This window comes from Candoia aspera, chromosome 1, assembly GCF_035149785.1.
Source record: "Candoia aspera isolate rCanAsp1 chromosome 1, rCanAsp1.hap2, whole genome shotgun sequence".
Lineage (NCBI taxonomy): Eukaryota > Metazoa > Chordata > Lepidosauria > Squamata > Boidae > Candoia > Candoia aspera.
Window position 1 is genome coordinate 105,678,238 of NC_086153.1, and position 15,861 is coordinate 105,694,098.

Sequence of the window (15,861 nt, forward strand, 5' to 3'; positions counted from 1 at the left end):
CAGATAGGTTATAAATTAGTCATATCTAATATTGCATTTGTATAATTTCACTGCTTGTACACTGGTGGCGCTGCGGGTTAAACCGCTGAGCTGTCGATCGGAAGGTCGGCGGTTCGAAACCGCGCGGCGGGGTGAGCGCCCGTTGCTCGTCCCAGCTCCTGCACACCAAGCAGTTCGAAAACATGCAAATGTGAGTAGATTAATTGGTACCGCTTCGGCGGGAAGGTAACGGCGTTCCGTGAGTCGTGCTGGCCACATGACCCGGAAGTGTCTATGACAACGCCGGCTCCAAGGCTTTGAAACGGAGATGAGCACCGCCCCCTAGAGTCGGACACGACTGGACTTTACGTCAAGGGAAACCTTTACCTTTACCTTACACTGATTTTAGGTAGAAATCTTGTGTTTGAGCATTTTTCAGGGTCTTATTTTCTGTTACTGTTCCTAGGTTTGGTTTACTTTCCTGAGTTTTTGAATACTCATTGGGGATAGATGGATATATATATGTGTGTGTGTGTGTACACACACACGCGCGCGCATGCACACTCCTGTTCAATCATGCATCACTCTCAGCTATTGGGGAGAAGCAAGGATTCGTTGTTTCCCAGAATTAACACAACACATTTTAGTTGATCTTTTACGTTGACCCATTAAAGTAATTTTGTTTGATCTAAATGGGCAGCAATCATTCAATTCATTTTTAAAATAAGTATATACGAATATAAAACTGTAGATGTTGAGCAGTATCATTTGAGGGCACAATTCCTGTGAGAAACTTGATAATTAAAAAAAAAAAAGTTTTATCTGAATGTCTTTGTTTTCCGTAACCTGTTAAACATGTTTACTTTTGCTTAACTGAAGCTCTTACAATTACTTGTTTAAGAATTGTTTAGTGTTTTGATTTTCTAAAAAAGTTAAGAAATTTAATATGAACTATAACTCCATGCTGGTATTTCTGTCTATGTGATTTGATAGCTTATCTTTGCCTTATTTTACTTCTCATTTGTAACATAGACCATTATTCAGAACAGCCTTTGCCAACCTGTTTCCTTCAGATATGTTGGATTATCTGATGCCTATCATATTTGACTTGCCTAGCCAATTGATATAGCAGGTAAAATCATTACAGCAGTCCTTCACATCTGACAGTCATCAGATAATGCCAGGAAGATGCACTACTAAAAGTTCCTTTGGACTCCTTTGCTATTTTTTGTCATATATCAAATTGTCTCATGTCCTTTAGTTCCAAAGTAAGAATGCACAAAACATTTTGAATTCAAAATACCCACTTCAGATATGAAATACCCCATTTTGAATGCTTTTGTTATTTTTTTATTATACAGGTAGTCCTCACTTAATGAACACAATTGGGACCAGAATTTTGGTTGCTAAGTGAAGCAGTCATTAAGTGAAACTAACCCAATTTTATGAACTGTTTTGTGGCAATCATTAAGCAAATCACCACAGGCATTAAGCGAACCACCTGGTTGTTAAGGGAATCACATGGTTCCCCATTGATTTTGCTTGTCAAAAGCTGGCCGGGAAGATCAAAAATAGCAATCATGTGACCATGGGATGCTGCGACAGTCATAAATGCAAACTGGTTGCCAAGTGCCCAAATTGTGATCATGTGACCGTGAGGATGCTGTGACAGTCATAAGTGTGAGGACCAGTCATAAATTGATTTTTTCCAGCACTGTTGTAAGTCCGAACCATCACTAAATGAATGGTCATTAAGTGAGGATTACCTGTACATCAAGTTGCCTCAAGTCCTTTAATTCCAAAGTAGGAATGCACAAAACATTTTGAATTCAACATGCTTTGAATTCAAAATACACACTTCAAGTATGAAACACCTCATTTTGAATGCAAAACAGTTTGAGTGCAAAGCAGCCTACAAGACTGAAGCACTCCCAGAATGATGGAAGAAGCTCATTTTTTATTGAAAACCTTGGTGATTCAACTTTGATATAGTTCAAATTTGGAAGGTTTTATACACCTTTATTCAAAAGTATGCATTTTAAATTTTTTTAAAGAGAAGATTCTGTACAAAGCCTTTGAAGCAGAAATTGAATATATACAAATTTGTCTTTGAGCGGCTATCAAAGCCTTTCTTCTTACTTGCTTTGGCATCCTTCCTTTACCCTTCAGTCTGCAGCTGCTTGTGCTGTATCTTTAAGGTCCTTTGGGTTTTATCATTAAATGAGATGGTTGGTTAAAATCCAGATGAGAGCTGAAGCTGCAAAAATTTTAGTTTTTCCTTTTTGAGGCATGAACTTAAAAGTTGACTAAAACCTATTCACAAGAAAGCTATATAATTGGGGAACCTTTATTTCAGTTTTGGATGATGAAGACAGTAATAACATCACTGTAGGATCGCTAGTCACAGTTTTGGTCACCTTGACAAGACAGACAATGGCAGTAAGTATTCATATTGGTACACACTGTTCTTGGGTTTGTTTATGCTACATCCGGCCATATCCCTGAATGCATCAAGGAGCAAACTACACAGGGCTGTGGAACTCCCTAAGACGTCAGTTCATGCCAAAATCTCCACTTGTGGCTTTTATGTGTGATATATGAAGGGAATCTCTAACTGTGTCCCATGTTTCAAATTAGAGGTACTTACTGATTGCAGGATTTGGTCTGGATCCCAGTCTAATGACTCAGAAAACAGCTCAATCTGATTTGTGCCAAATCTGAAGCTTTGCTTCCGTGGACAAGAATTGGACATATATAAATAACTCTAATATAGAGAGAACTATATTATGTAATACAAGGACAACTAGGCCCACAATCACCATCTGATTCTGTTAGAATGTAAAACAGAATCTGATTATATTTGTGGGCCTAGTTGTCCCTTCTAGATAGAGAAATCCTTTCACGTTTCCAGCAAATGATGCAGGGAGTTCTTAATAAATTAGTCCTTAACTGTTTTTAGAAATTCCCCCTTCCCCATCTGCCCAGGTATTTGTGGGTCAATTTTTATGGAACCACAGACAACTATAAAACCGTTCTTTGATAACCAGGCTGCCACATTACAATAGCAATGCAGCTCTTGTGTTATCAAAGCTGATTTTGGGGTGGGAAGAGAGCTTTGATATCCAAGAAACAAGTGTATTATTACAAGTCCTTATGACAAATACATATTTCAATGCTACATAGGGAAACTTCTCATGATCAAAAAGCCATACGCTTTCTCCCCTCCCCCTTGCAACCCACATTTCTAAAATATTTCTGGCTTGGCAATAGAACAGATTTTACATTCCCTTTTCACTTTGTGAAAGTGGATACTGTCAATGTCTTCTGTAAAATGCAGTTACTCTGAGGAGGTTATATGTGCTTCTTGATTTTTTAAAATGAAATAATCTTTCCGTCTTCATCTTTTTGGATTGCCCAGTTTACAGATGTGCATTTATCAACTGGGAAATGTAACATTCATTCATTTTCAGAGATGGTCAAAAAGTAGATCTATAGGTGATTTGCAATAGATCTGCCTGTCTGGTTTCCTTGCAGTACCTTAACAACAGTGAGAATGAAAAGCCCTCCTTCCTTTTAAGTTAGGCTGCTGAAAGAGAGGAAGGCAGGAGTAGATATTTATGTAAGAAGAGCTGCAAGTGTAGTTCTGGCATTTCTAACCAACTCTTAGTCTAAGCCATATGCACATTCTGTTCCTTAAGTCTTCCACGCCTTCAACAATTATTTTACATCTGAATTTAAAAATATCTCAGGAGCCCAAAGTCTTCTGCCAATGACTAGACTGACTGAAGTTGCCCTCTGTTAATAACTGGATTCTTCATCTGAGAAATGTGAACCAATGTCTCACTTTCTGTTCATTATCAATGTTTAATTGATCGGTTTTTCATGTTGTTGATACGGAGACTAAGATACTTTATTTCTCCCTCTATTCAGGATGTGTTTGAGAAGGAACAGTCAACCTGTTCAGCGGAAGAACAGCCCGCAGAGGATGGCGTAAGTTTAAAACGAATAGGTGTGGATCGTTGCGTTGCAATCCCTGTTTAGTAACCAATGAGGTTTCCTCTCCCAACGGCCCTGGTGCTAAATCCCACATTATGTACAAGATTGCCAAGTTCCTTAAAATCATTTTAACCCTTGGAGGGTAAAATTGTTTTCGAAAGGTGATTTAATCTGATCTCTGGGTTTATAGTTTATGACTTAAACCTTTTGTAAAGTATTCAGAGGCATTTGTTGAGAGGATACTTGCATACAGATGTTAAAAATACAAGATATGATAGGTAGGGTTCTGTTGGTGTTACACTTGCAACAAGTGTGAGCCAGCTTCTGTAGAGCCAGCTGTTCCCTGGAGAGATGCCCATAGATACTGGTGGTGCCCTGGCAGTTGCCTTTCTCCACAAGTTGCAAGGAAATCCCTGATATTAAAATGTCTATATTGGTTTCTATTCTGACACTTAAAACAGACTCAGATGGCTTAAGGACTGAAGTGACCACTTTAAATGTTATTAACTTTGCAGCAAGGAGACCTTAATAAAGTGAAGAACAAAGGATGGCAGCAGAAGAATAAAGGAACAAAGAAGACTTCCAAATCAAGGAAGAAAAAGCTTGTGAAAAAGAAGTCAGCTCCTGCTCCTTTGTTACAAACAAAGCAGCTGAAGCAAAAGCAAGCTAATGGGGTTGCTGGGAGTGTATGTATCAACTGAAACAGATTGGGATTTTGTTTTGAGGATTGTTGAAAAGTATTCTTAAATTTCAGAGAAACTGGACTGAGGTTTGTAATTTGCTGAAAAATGGAGATTAATAGCAAGCAAAATTATGTGTGGATGGTAAGCTGCAAAATAAATAATTTGATTCATATGAAACCCTAGCCCCTCCATTTAGATCTCATAGGACAAATTCCATATTGCTTAACCATAGCCTGTGGGATACAGTGGCTGAGCATTATGAAATTCTGATAAGTAACAGAAGAGGTTATTTGTGTCATCTTACAAAAGACTGTAGCATATTCTTCCTGTTTTAAGTGCAATATCATTTGGTAGCATGCCTTTGTTTTTTTTAAAAAAAGATGTAAATGTTACAGTTTTACTATAAGAGATTCTCCAAAATAAGTCAAGGAGGGAGCTTGTAAAAGCTACATATTCATGAGTTGAAATGATCTAATGTGTCAAAGGCAAAGGATCCTTTGACTCAAGTTCAACTCTCGGTGATTACATAGACACATCTCTATTGTTGCTAGGAAAAGAACATGGAAGTAGTTTGCCACTGCCTTCTTCTGGGATGTTCTTTGTACTTCCCAATCTAGCCTACCACCCTAAGATTTTCTGGAGGTGTCTCGTCCTAGTACTAACCAGGTTTGGTCCTGCTTAGCTTTTATAAGGTTAGTCAGCATTGGCTACAACTTGCCACCTACTGTAAATGTGATGCTGTGGTGTGCCTAATTGTAAAAATTTGGTGTCAGCTTAAGATACCCGTTTTAAGACTACTGTCTGAATGTAAAAAAGTTGTTACCCTTTTTTTTTAATTTAGGAAATTGTCAAGGAAGATGATTATGAAGTTTCTGATAAAGGAAGTGAATCTGAAGAAGATGACACTAATCGGGAATCATTAAGTGAGAAAGATGATGGCAGTGACCGAGACTCTGACAGAGAGCCAGACGAAAAACAGAGCAAAGATGATGAAGCGGTAAGGCTTCTTTTTTATTGCCTGAAGGAGAAATGCCCCGATGGCCATTTGACCTAACCCAAGGCCTTTTCTGTGATAAGGTAGTTCCATCAGCCTATTCAGTGGGGCAGAGAGAGAGAGACTATTCTCCAGTTAATAAAATAGATAAAATGTAGAATTGGAAAGCCTTTGTAAAGTACATGGGCTTTCTGTTTCTGTATAACATGTCTACTTCTGTACTAGTACAGTAAGCCAAAGGTTTTTATGCAGATAACGAAACTGGTAAAAATGCATTTAAAATTGATAATTCTTTTCCTTTCAAGGTTATTATTGACATCCAAATGCATTTTGCATTCCTGTTTTAATTTACATACTCTTCTCAACCTGCAAAAAAGTTATTTTCTTAAGGGAGACAGAAATGAACAGAATATTCTTCTTTTTCTACTAGGAGTGGCAGGAATTACAACAGAGCATACAGCGAAAAGAACGGGCTCTCTTGGAAACCAAGTCAAAAGTAACCCATCCTGTTTACAGTCTCTACTTTCCTGAGGTCAGCAAAGAGATAGCTAAATAATCTTGAGATGAAATTATTCACATTTTGACAAGTTATAAAGTGAATGCAAAATACCAGAACAGTTTCTGTTTTCTCCTCAAACATTTAATTCCTCAGTAAGTCTTCCGAAAAGTTAGGTAGATTTTGAGTCTTTTAACTAGCGCAGTGCTTGCAATTGTGCAAAACCTGTGACGACTGTTATGCACAGCGATACTCTTTTATGCATGTCCACGTTCACTAGGCAGCATGCCCAGTATAGTTTTGTTAAGATTAAACAAGAAGCTCTAACCTGTCAGGTCTGCCATCATTTAATGTTCCTTTGTTCTTTTTTCAATGTTCCATTTTGTGTTTTTGGCAGAATATTAAACTAGGCTTTGCTGAGCAAGTAGATGAATTTGCATATAACAATAAGCCCTAGTTCCTGATCGTAAACTAATAATGTGAATAAGATGCTTCCTAATCCACACAGTTCATCTTTTTTTGTTCGTCTGTTCTTGTGAGCATCTAAATACAGAAGGAAGGAACTTGTAACATATGAACATAAGTTGATGGCTTACTGCGCACACAAGGGTTCCATAAGCTGTTTTAAATCAGGCTATGGTCCTGCTATTGTAGATGTATTCTACTCTGAATCTTGTGCAGTGCCTTTCCCTTCCTGGTTTCTTTATCTACAGTTATAAAGTCAGAGTGAATATGTTGCGTGCAGTGGCTTGTAGACCATTCACGCTGCAGGTTGTTAAGCCTGGATTTTTGATTTCTTGTATCTTTTAGATACAATATTTAGATAAATATTAGATAAACTGTTTCTTTAAACAGTCATTAAAAAAATGGAGATTATTCTAGCTTGGCACGTGTGTATACTGGTCCCCTGCCATGCCTCCATTTAGTGCCCGTTTGTTTTAAAAAGAACATTGCCCATGTGACAGGTACAGTGCCAGCTTATTCCAGCATATACTTTGGTTTTCAGAGTTTTATTTTGTTGTAATGCAATCTGTACCTTGTCAACAGGGCCAAATATAGGGGTCACTTGTTTACTTTTTTCTGACACCTGGAGCCATGGAATGCATTTTCTCAAAATCGTGACTAACCATTTCATTCATGTTGGCTTGCAATGAACAATTAATACTTCATCCATCCGTCATGTGAGAGTGCAGAAAGCTGTTACTAGCCACTGTGCAGAAAGCTGTTACTAGCCACTGTGACCAATATTTTAATAACAAGTAGCCTTTATTTCTGTAAACAGTTTGACCTGTTTAACCCCTTTTAGAGAGTGTATGATACCATTAAGATTGGTAATTCAGTTGCTTATGTTTAGCTCAACCTGCTTGGTGACCATTGGAAGTTGATGTTGTTTTTGAGTTTTGCTTCAGACAAAACTGAGTTTTAAAAAATAGAAAGAAACAACTGGGACCCCTCAAGAAAATACTGCAGTACATTTTTACTTGTTAACATCACATCTAGTTAGGATGTCAGGCACTGTGTTCTAATTCAGAATGAGGCTCAAGCAAGGCAGTTATCTCCATTTCCACTCCAGTTCTTATTTTTTCAGATGATACTCAGTATTCCCAGTAATGGATTCTTGTACTAGGCAGAGGGTTGAACTGGATGATCTCAAGGGTATATCCCAATGCTTCCATTCTCTGGTTTTTACTGTTCTCCCCACTGCCAAAAGGTAATATGTGCCTAAAAATTGCCTAAAAGGATATATTAGATTCTTGGGCCAAAGGTTGCCCTGCATGAGATGCAGTAACAGTGAAGCTAAAGGAAGCTAACTTGGCTCTTTCTCTTGGAATGAGTCAACTTACAGCTTCTATTCCAAAACCTCAACTACAGTTTTTGTTGATGGAAATCAGATCAGGATTACGGTCTCTGATGTGTCCTCTCTTTCTTCCCTCTCCTTAACAGGAAAAACAGGAGTGGTGGTGGCTATATATAGCAGATAGGAAGGAACAAATGCTAATATCAATGCCATATCACGTGTGTACATTAAAAGAGCAAGAAGAGGTGAAGTATTTCATTCATTTCTGATTCTTCTGTAATAACTGGGATGGCTTTTCTGTTCTTTCCGGCTGATAAAAATAGGCAGTTCAGAGCTGTGCATTGTGGGGTCTACTTTCCCCATCTTGCTCCTGCTCCTGCTCCTTCTCCTTCTCTGGATCTTAGTTGCTGTCTTGGCCCCTGCTTTTCCCAGGCTCCGCCTGGGTCGTGGCCCTTCATCCAGCTTAGCCTGCTGTCTTTGAGGAGTCCCTCCTTGGAATCTGTCAATCTGTTTTTTCCAGTCCTGACACAGCAATTGGAAACTGACTCTAGGGAAGACATTTTCCCTTCTGTGTCCTTTAGCTGCTGTATAAGAACAGCCTAATTCAGCCTTGTGTAAAGTTAAAGCATCTGATGAGGAGCATTGAGAAATGGGGTATTTTCTACTAACAGATCAACTGGAATCTGTTGTAATTGGAGGACAGCTGTATAGATGCAACACATTTGATACTCAGTGCTGTAAGTGAACTTTTTGAAATCTTTTTTTGGCCGTGAAAAGATTTTTCCTCAGCTCTCTAATTTTTGGAAAGTTGATTTGTTAAGCCACAGTACATAGCTCATTGAATATAAACAATTCAGCACTCAAATCAAATCATATTTATTCGGTCAATGACCAGCAAAAGCACTAGAAATAGCGAGATTGAAATCTAGCCATTTTTAGCATTGTATGCTGTTTGTTTTACTGATGCTGTTTCATTGTTGTGCTTTTATAACTTGAGCTGAGTGGTTACATGTGTTTCCAGGTAGAACTAAAATTTCCTGCACCAGGAAAACCTGGAAATTACCAATATACTGTTTATTTAAGATCGGACTCCTACATGGGCTTGGACCAGATTAAACCCTTGAAGGTAGGTTTCTCACACAGATGGGTTTGGGGAGTGGGGAGGGTTCTACAAGTTCAGTACTCATGTTGCTGCGTACAACTGCACCGGCATGGTCTTGTACCTACAAGTTGTTCTGTAATGCTGGGTTTATTTGAGCACTTGGGTTGGAAAGAAATTTCTGCTCTAATGCCAAGAGCTGGGACAAGCTTAACTTGTGAGGCAGGGGTCAGCAACATCATATGAAGTCATCTGCAGTGTGCGTGTGCACGTGCACACACACACACACACACACTGACAGCATTAAAATAATGTTTGATAATAAAAGTGGCTGGAATATGGCAAGATAGCTAAATCTTGCAAGACTCCTTGCATGAAAACAGCCATTTTAAACATTTTGGTACCTGTGACGTTGAGCAACTCTGCTTTAAGAAATACAGAACTGATGCTAAGTAATGGTCTTTCAAGGGGCAAGAGAATTTTTCCAGGTATTTTGACCCACAAATATACAAGCTAATGCCTGATAAAAAAAGATTGACTAATACTGAATCTTGCAGGGGGCGGGGGAACAACCTGTTTAGCAACTTACCTATTATATATGCAAAATATTTTGCAGTTTACTCTTAACTTTAGAGTACCCTTGAATTAATGTGTAATATGATGTAGCAGAAACTTAGATAACTTTCCCCAAATGATAAATTTTAAATTATATTTTTGCCCCTCCCTGCCTGCCTGCCTGCCTGCCTGCCTCCCTCCCTCCCACAATCACTTGAACTCTGTCTGCAGCTGGAAGTTCATGAAGCAAAACCTGTGCCAGAAAACCATCCACAGTGGGATACAGCAATAGAGGGAGATGAAGACCAGGAAGACAGTGAGGGTTTTGAAGACAGTTTTGAGGAAGAAGAGGAGGAGGAGGAGGAAGATGACTAAATAGTATGATGAATGAACTGTATGATATGGGACATCTCTACACACTTGACCTGGGAAAGGATAAAAACAGTGCAGATCAACTGAAGATTTTTTTTTAAGTTTCTTTTTACCAATTATGAGTACTTTATGTAATTTCCCAGTGGAGGTCTGTCAGTCAGTTGGTATAACCTGGGAGATGCTTAAGGCTCTTCACAGCCTTTAAGTACAGGATGCATTTATTCCAACTGAAAATAAAAGCTTTTTTATTCTCAATGTCCAGAAGCGTGGGCTATGTTGTCTGATCAACTTTTGGTCCAGTATAGTAACAGATACTATTATTAAATAGAAGCAGTCATTAAACCAACGATTCATATTAGACAATTTGTTTTATAAGTTCTGTTGAAATTATCATCCACTTGAGTTTCTGTGTTGGGGAAATCTGAGAGATCTTTTGCAGTGATGTTAAGAACATTATTGAGCTGAGATTACGTACAGCTTTAAGTCTATTTTGTTTGCTTTGGACTTCAGAAATTGGTATCTTACCCTGAGAGGGGTACATTCCATACTGTCACACACATGGGCTTTTTTTCTTTTTTGAGAGAGAGACTTAAATCTACCTTTAGTGGAGGGGAGCTCTTGCCCCTAATTCTCATGAAGGTTATAAGTATCTATTTCTCAATGGCTAAAAATATGTCTAAGCACCTACTGTCTAGCAAATCATACAGTATTTATTTCTTTCGATAAACCTGTATGTATACTATGAGTTTGGGGACCATATGTTATACCAAGCAGTGGCAATATCTTTTTCTAAAGATAATATCAAATCTATAATTCTTGGCTTTCAATCTACTTTATTCTGTCAGAAGCCTTTTAAATCAGACACGCTGACACACTAAGATATGTTTTTTGTATTCAGAACAATTCAAAATAAACTGGACTAAATTTGATAAAAGTTTACATTGTAATAGTTCATTTTTCCTCTCTACTGAGGGTATTAATGTGGAGAACCAGACTTTATTCACAACACAGTTGATTTTGAGTAAGTATAGATCTCAGGTTTTCTGTGAGGGAGAAGCAAAATCTTACAACAAATTCTACTTTTTCTTCCCATGTAATAAATATGATTATTGATGTGGTTAGAAACTGTAGAAATACATTCAGATGTCAATCATGTAGTAAGATTTTTTTATCATTAAATGTTAAGGAACTACAAAGCTGAAGTACTGTAAAACTCTTGACAAATAAATTTGTCATGCAGGAACATTTTCATATAACAGAAGCCACCCAAAGGCCAAATGAGCTGCTCTTTTATTTGTGACCCTGTTTATGAAATAGATTGTCACTTTCAATGCAAACTTACCTGGATATTTCTCTTTGTAATTGCAGTAGTTGCAAATAAAATTTGAAAACATCATGTGAAAATGTTTTATTAAAAGAAGGAACTATTGGCAGGGTAAGGTGTTTGAAATTTAAAACTTAGATTGTAATAGGTGCCATCCACAACATTATATAATATCCATATATTATACAGAAGGATTTGTCACATAGAGATAATGTTTCACTTTTTAGCTCATCACATTCATAATATCAAACTATGATATGAAAGTAGCTTTCTTTTGAAAACAGCCTGCCAACAAAATACGTTTCCTATTAAATAGTTTGAGCAGTAAATTACTTATTTCATCTAAAGCCTAAGATAGGCCAAAAGGTGAAGTCTCCCTCAAGTGAAACTTGATTCCTGGTGTTTGCGTGGATACATTCATGTTTTCTGGCAGCAATAGGGAAATGATTTGCCATGGACTTCATTAAGTTTATTTTTTGTTTCCACTCCAATCTATAGCCCTGGTTTTTTTCCCTTCTACTGGTCTCTCAACCACCTATTAGCCATGTTTGACAAACACTACATAGTGTTTTTAAGATCAGCCATAGATGCTGCTGTGATTCAAGTCATAATTAAGGAGCACTGGCATGTTCCTAAGAAAATTTTTTGGGGGGTTAGATTATATATATCTAGAAGTGCTAAGTAGCAGTTACGTTACTATGAGATGGTGAATAATAAACCTGGGTACATTTCTTAACTTTAGGCAAGAGGTGATTTGTATCTTGCATGTAAAAGGAATGACTTGAAGAATGTTACAGCTTTTGCCATGTTAATAAGTTCTGTCTTGTTGATCTTTATTTTTTTCTTTTAAAGTATCAAGAAGGATGTGATAAAGAATGAGCTGGAAGTTCCTGAACATTCACCAGACTCTCCTAAGCAAAAATACATTTTCTAAGCAAGAGTTTGAGTTAAAAGAAAAGATCCATATTTAATAGCATATTTTCTTAATAAAGGATAAAAGTAGATATAAATATTCAGATTCTTGTTTAGAGAACTTTATTAATTTTCAGAATATAATTAAAATATAATTAAAATACAAAATATAGAATATAGAACAGATAGAATACAGTACTAAAGAAAAAAGAAAAACTGTAAAAGTGCAGAACAGAGAGAGAACAGAAACAGAAAGTGACTTCTGACCTTCTCCAATACAGGTATAAATACATTTACAAATTTAATCCCTTACCATTAGTTAAACCTTAGTATTATTTCTATCAAATCAAACTGTTAAATCATTAAAACCCAAAATCAAAACTTCATTTTTTTCTGACACAAGCAATTAGCCTAAAAGTTGCCAAGTAGAAACAAATCCAGAAACAGTATACAGATTCTGACATTAAGAGCTAGAAAAAACATTTTTGTAAAGTGAAACAGTAAAACATTTTAATACGTTATTTCCCTTCATCTGGCATAAAAAGGAAAAGGAAGTCCTTAGAAAATATTAATTGGTAGGACTATGGCAGCCACATTAGGTGTCCCTTGGGTGGAACACTTTGAAGATTGAAGGGTCTATATGAAAAAGACGCACAAGAAGACTTGGATTCTGCACAGGGTGTGCTTAATATGAAGCGGTGCTCTTTATGTGCCTTTACTAAAGCTGGAAACCCCCCCCTTTTTTTTCCAGATTTCATCTTCCCTAAATAGCAGGAAATAGAAGAATATTATAACATTTACTATGACCCACTTGGAAGGTTCTCTACAGTGCTGGATATTGTCCCTCTAAAAGCTATGTAATGAGAAGACAGGACACCCTGGAGAAGATGCTGATGCTAGGGAGAGTGGAGGGCAAAAGGAAGAGGGGCCAACCGAGGGTAAGGTGGATGGATGATATTCTAGAGGTGACGGACTCGTCCCTGGGGGAGCTGTGGGTGTTGACGACTGACAGGAAGCTCTGGCGTGGGCTGGTCCATGAAGTCACGAAGAGTCAGAAGCGACTGAACGAATAAACAACAACAAAACTATGTACACTGCAAGTGCAGTAAAGAAGAACCAGGAGGGTCAAGGACCATAATAAATCTTTTCCCCAAACCCAAAACATTTAGAACAGTTGTAGAACATGCTATAACTGTACTCATTGACTTCGTCCTTCCTTGGTGCCCTGCTTTGTGGGCATCTGGTTGGCCACTGTGGAACTCACACTGTATCTTGGAGACTCAATGGACTTTTTCCAAAATCAGATCTAACAGGGGCCCTTACTTCTTGATATCAGTGTTTTGTTTGAGCTACCTATCTCAAGGTCCTTTGCCTGCTAGCCCTCTGAACACTGCACATGTTTTCCTACATCTGGAGGAACCTGTACCAAGCAATAATGGCTAGAGAGAAAAAATCTCCCCAATTCTTTTGTAGAGGCTTTAGAGATGATGGCCATATATTTCAGCTTCTTTCTGGACGGTCCCATCTTCACATCTTTTCCCTTAGCAATGCAGTAATTGCAATTTTCTCTCCCATCATCACTGCTGCACATTTCCCTCCAATATACATTATAAGATACTTTGTCCTAACAGTCAGGAACCACGCTGAGACAAGGAATAGGTCTCTAGTGTTTTATTACTGCTACATTAGATGGAAAATCCTAACAAGCTGAAGAAGTGTGGGAAAACCCAGACAGATAAACCCCAAAAGTTAAGGCGGGTCTGATCTGTGTCTCTTTGAATGGCTGCTTAACTCCTCAGTACTACGCATGCGTTTTCCCCCCTGGATTGGGGCCCCCTCCTGCTCACCATCAGTACTCATGACATCACCCTCCCCTCCAGATTCACATTCCATTTCAGCCCCCTCCCAGAGTCTCTTCCTCCCTCCAGAGTCTCATGAGAGTCCATCTCCCCCTCCAAGCTCCCATGGGAACTGGGCAATGATGGAAATTCTTCAAAGGAAAACTCCAAGGACGAATCAGTGCTGCTCTCCAGGTCTGATAACGCTTCTGGCCCAGGTGGCTGCTGCTGGAAAATAGATAATTAGAAGATTCTTCCCCCCTCCCCCTTGGGAAATGCAAGCCGGAGGTGGAGGGCTGCGGCTTCCCCTCCTCCTGTCTCTCTGGCCTCAGAGCCTCTGGTGGGGGTGGAGGTTGCCAACTTATGAACTCCTCTGCTTGGGATTCCTCTGCTTGCTTAGTCAAGTGAGGAATCTCTGGTAGAGTGCGAGGCTTGGGTTTGTGAGGGAAAAGCTGATGGAATTGTTGAACCAGCACTGGTGCATGCACATCTCTGGCATTTTCCCACGTGCGCTCTTCCTCAGGGTACCCTTTCCAGTGTATTAAATATTGGATGCCCCTTCCCCTCCTCCTAGAGTCCAGAATTTCCTTGACTTTGTATTCCTCCTCCCCCTCCACAATTACTGGATGTGGGGGGGGGGGCATTTGTGATCGTAAGGTACTTGGGGGAGGGTCTTTGGCTAGCAAGGCTCTCTGAAAAACTGGATGGATTTTCATGGATGCTGGCAGCTTTAAGCGATAAGCCACTGGATTTATCTGCTGTACCACAGTGAAAGGGCCCACAAACTTAAGAGTCCAACTTCTTGGAGGGCCTGGTAGAGGTCAAAAACTCGGTAGAGAGCCACACTTTGTCTCCTACCGCAATCTCTGGCCCCTCTTGTCTGTGAGCATCTGCAGCTCTCTTGTAAGCACTCTTTGCCCTGTTCAGCTGCTCCTTTAACAACAACTGTGTGGCTTGTTGCTCTTTAAGAAAATCAGCCATGGCTGGAACAGTTCCTTGCTGGGAGGAGGTGGGCAACACCTGAGGGTTAACCCCGTAGAGTGCTTGGAAAGGAGACATCTTGGTCGAGGATTGCACAGAGCTGTTATAAGTAAATTCTGCCATGGGGAGCAGGGCTGGCCAATTCTCTTGCTGATAAGTAGTGTAACACCTGAGATACTGCTGTAACCATTGGTTAATTTTCTCAGCTTGCCCGTTACTAGCTGGATGATGCGATGATGACAGGTGGATCTGGACCCCTAATGACTGGAAAAGGGCCCTCCAGAACCTAGAAGTGAACTGAGGGCCTCTGTCACTCACCAAGTGATTTATCATGCCTCTATACCTAAAAACATGGTCCATAAACAACTGTGCTGTGGCTTGTGCAGATGGGAGGCCCTTGCAAGGAATAAAATGCACCATTTTTGTGAAAAGGTCCACCACCACTAGTATGGAAGTCAGCCCCTGGACTGGGGGTAAATCAGTGATGAAATCCATGGAAATTGTATCCCGAGGCCTACTGGGGGTGGGTAGGGGTTGCAAGAGTCCTGTGGGCTTCCCTGGGAGAGGCTTGGCTCATCTACAGGTATGACAAGAAGCAATGTAACCCTTTATGTCTGCAGTCATCTTAGGCCACCAGTAGTCTCTTAGAGCTCTATGGAGGGTTTTGAAAACACCTCCGTGGCCTGCCGTTTGATGATCATGGCAAAGTCTCAGTACTTCTTCCCTCAATGAGGGGAGAATGTATAATCGCCCAGTATGCCAGAGGATTCCTGCTTCCACATTAAATGGGGAGGCAGTGTCTTGCGGGTCCCTCTGGAGGTCATCCATCCTGGC

At 39.4% G+C, this 15,861-nt stretch overlaps 1 protein-coding gene across 1 annotated transcript in view; it reads left to right on the forward strand.

The window, feature by feature from the left end:
- Positions 1-11,368, forward strand: part of SEC63 (SEC63 homolog, protein translocation regulator) — a 34,315-nt gene extending 22,947 nt beyond the window's left edge. Inside the window, exons 14-21 of the mRNA XM_063311449.1 lie at positions 2,336-2,418; positions 3,910-3,969; positions 4,491-4,661; positions 5,500-5,655; positions 6,083-6,184; positions 8,093-8,191; positions 8,968-9,072; positions 9,832-11,368. Of these exons, the coding sequence (XP_063167519.1) occupies positions 2,336-2,418; positions 3,910-3,969; positions 4,491-4,661; positions 5,500-5,655; positions 6,083-6,184; positions 8,093-8,191; positions 8,968-9,072; positions 9,832-9,975 (920 nt within the window). The 3' untranslated portion in view covers positions 9,976-11,368. The remainder of the gene's footprint in view (positions 1-2,335; positions 2,419-3,909; positions 3,970-4,490; positions 4,662-5,499; positions 5,656-6,082; positions 6,185-8,092; positions 8,192-8,967; positions 9,073-9,831) is intronic.
- The last annotated feature ends 4,493 nt before the right edge of the window (positions 11,369-15,861 follow it).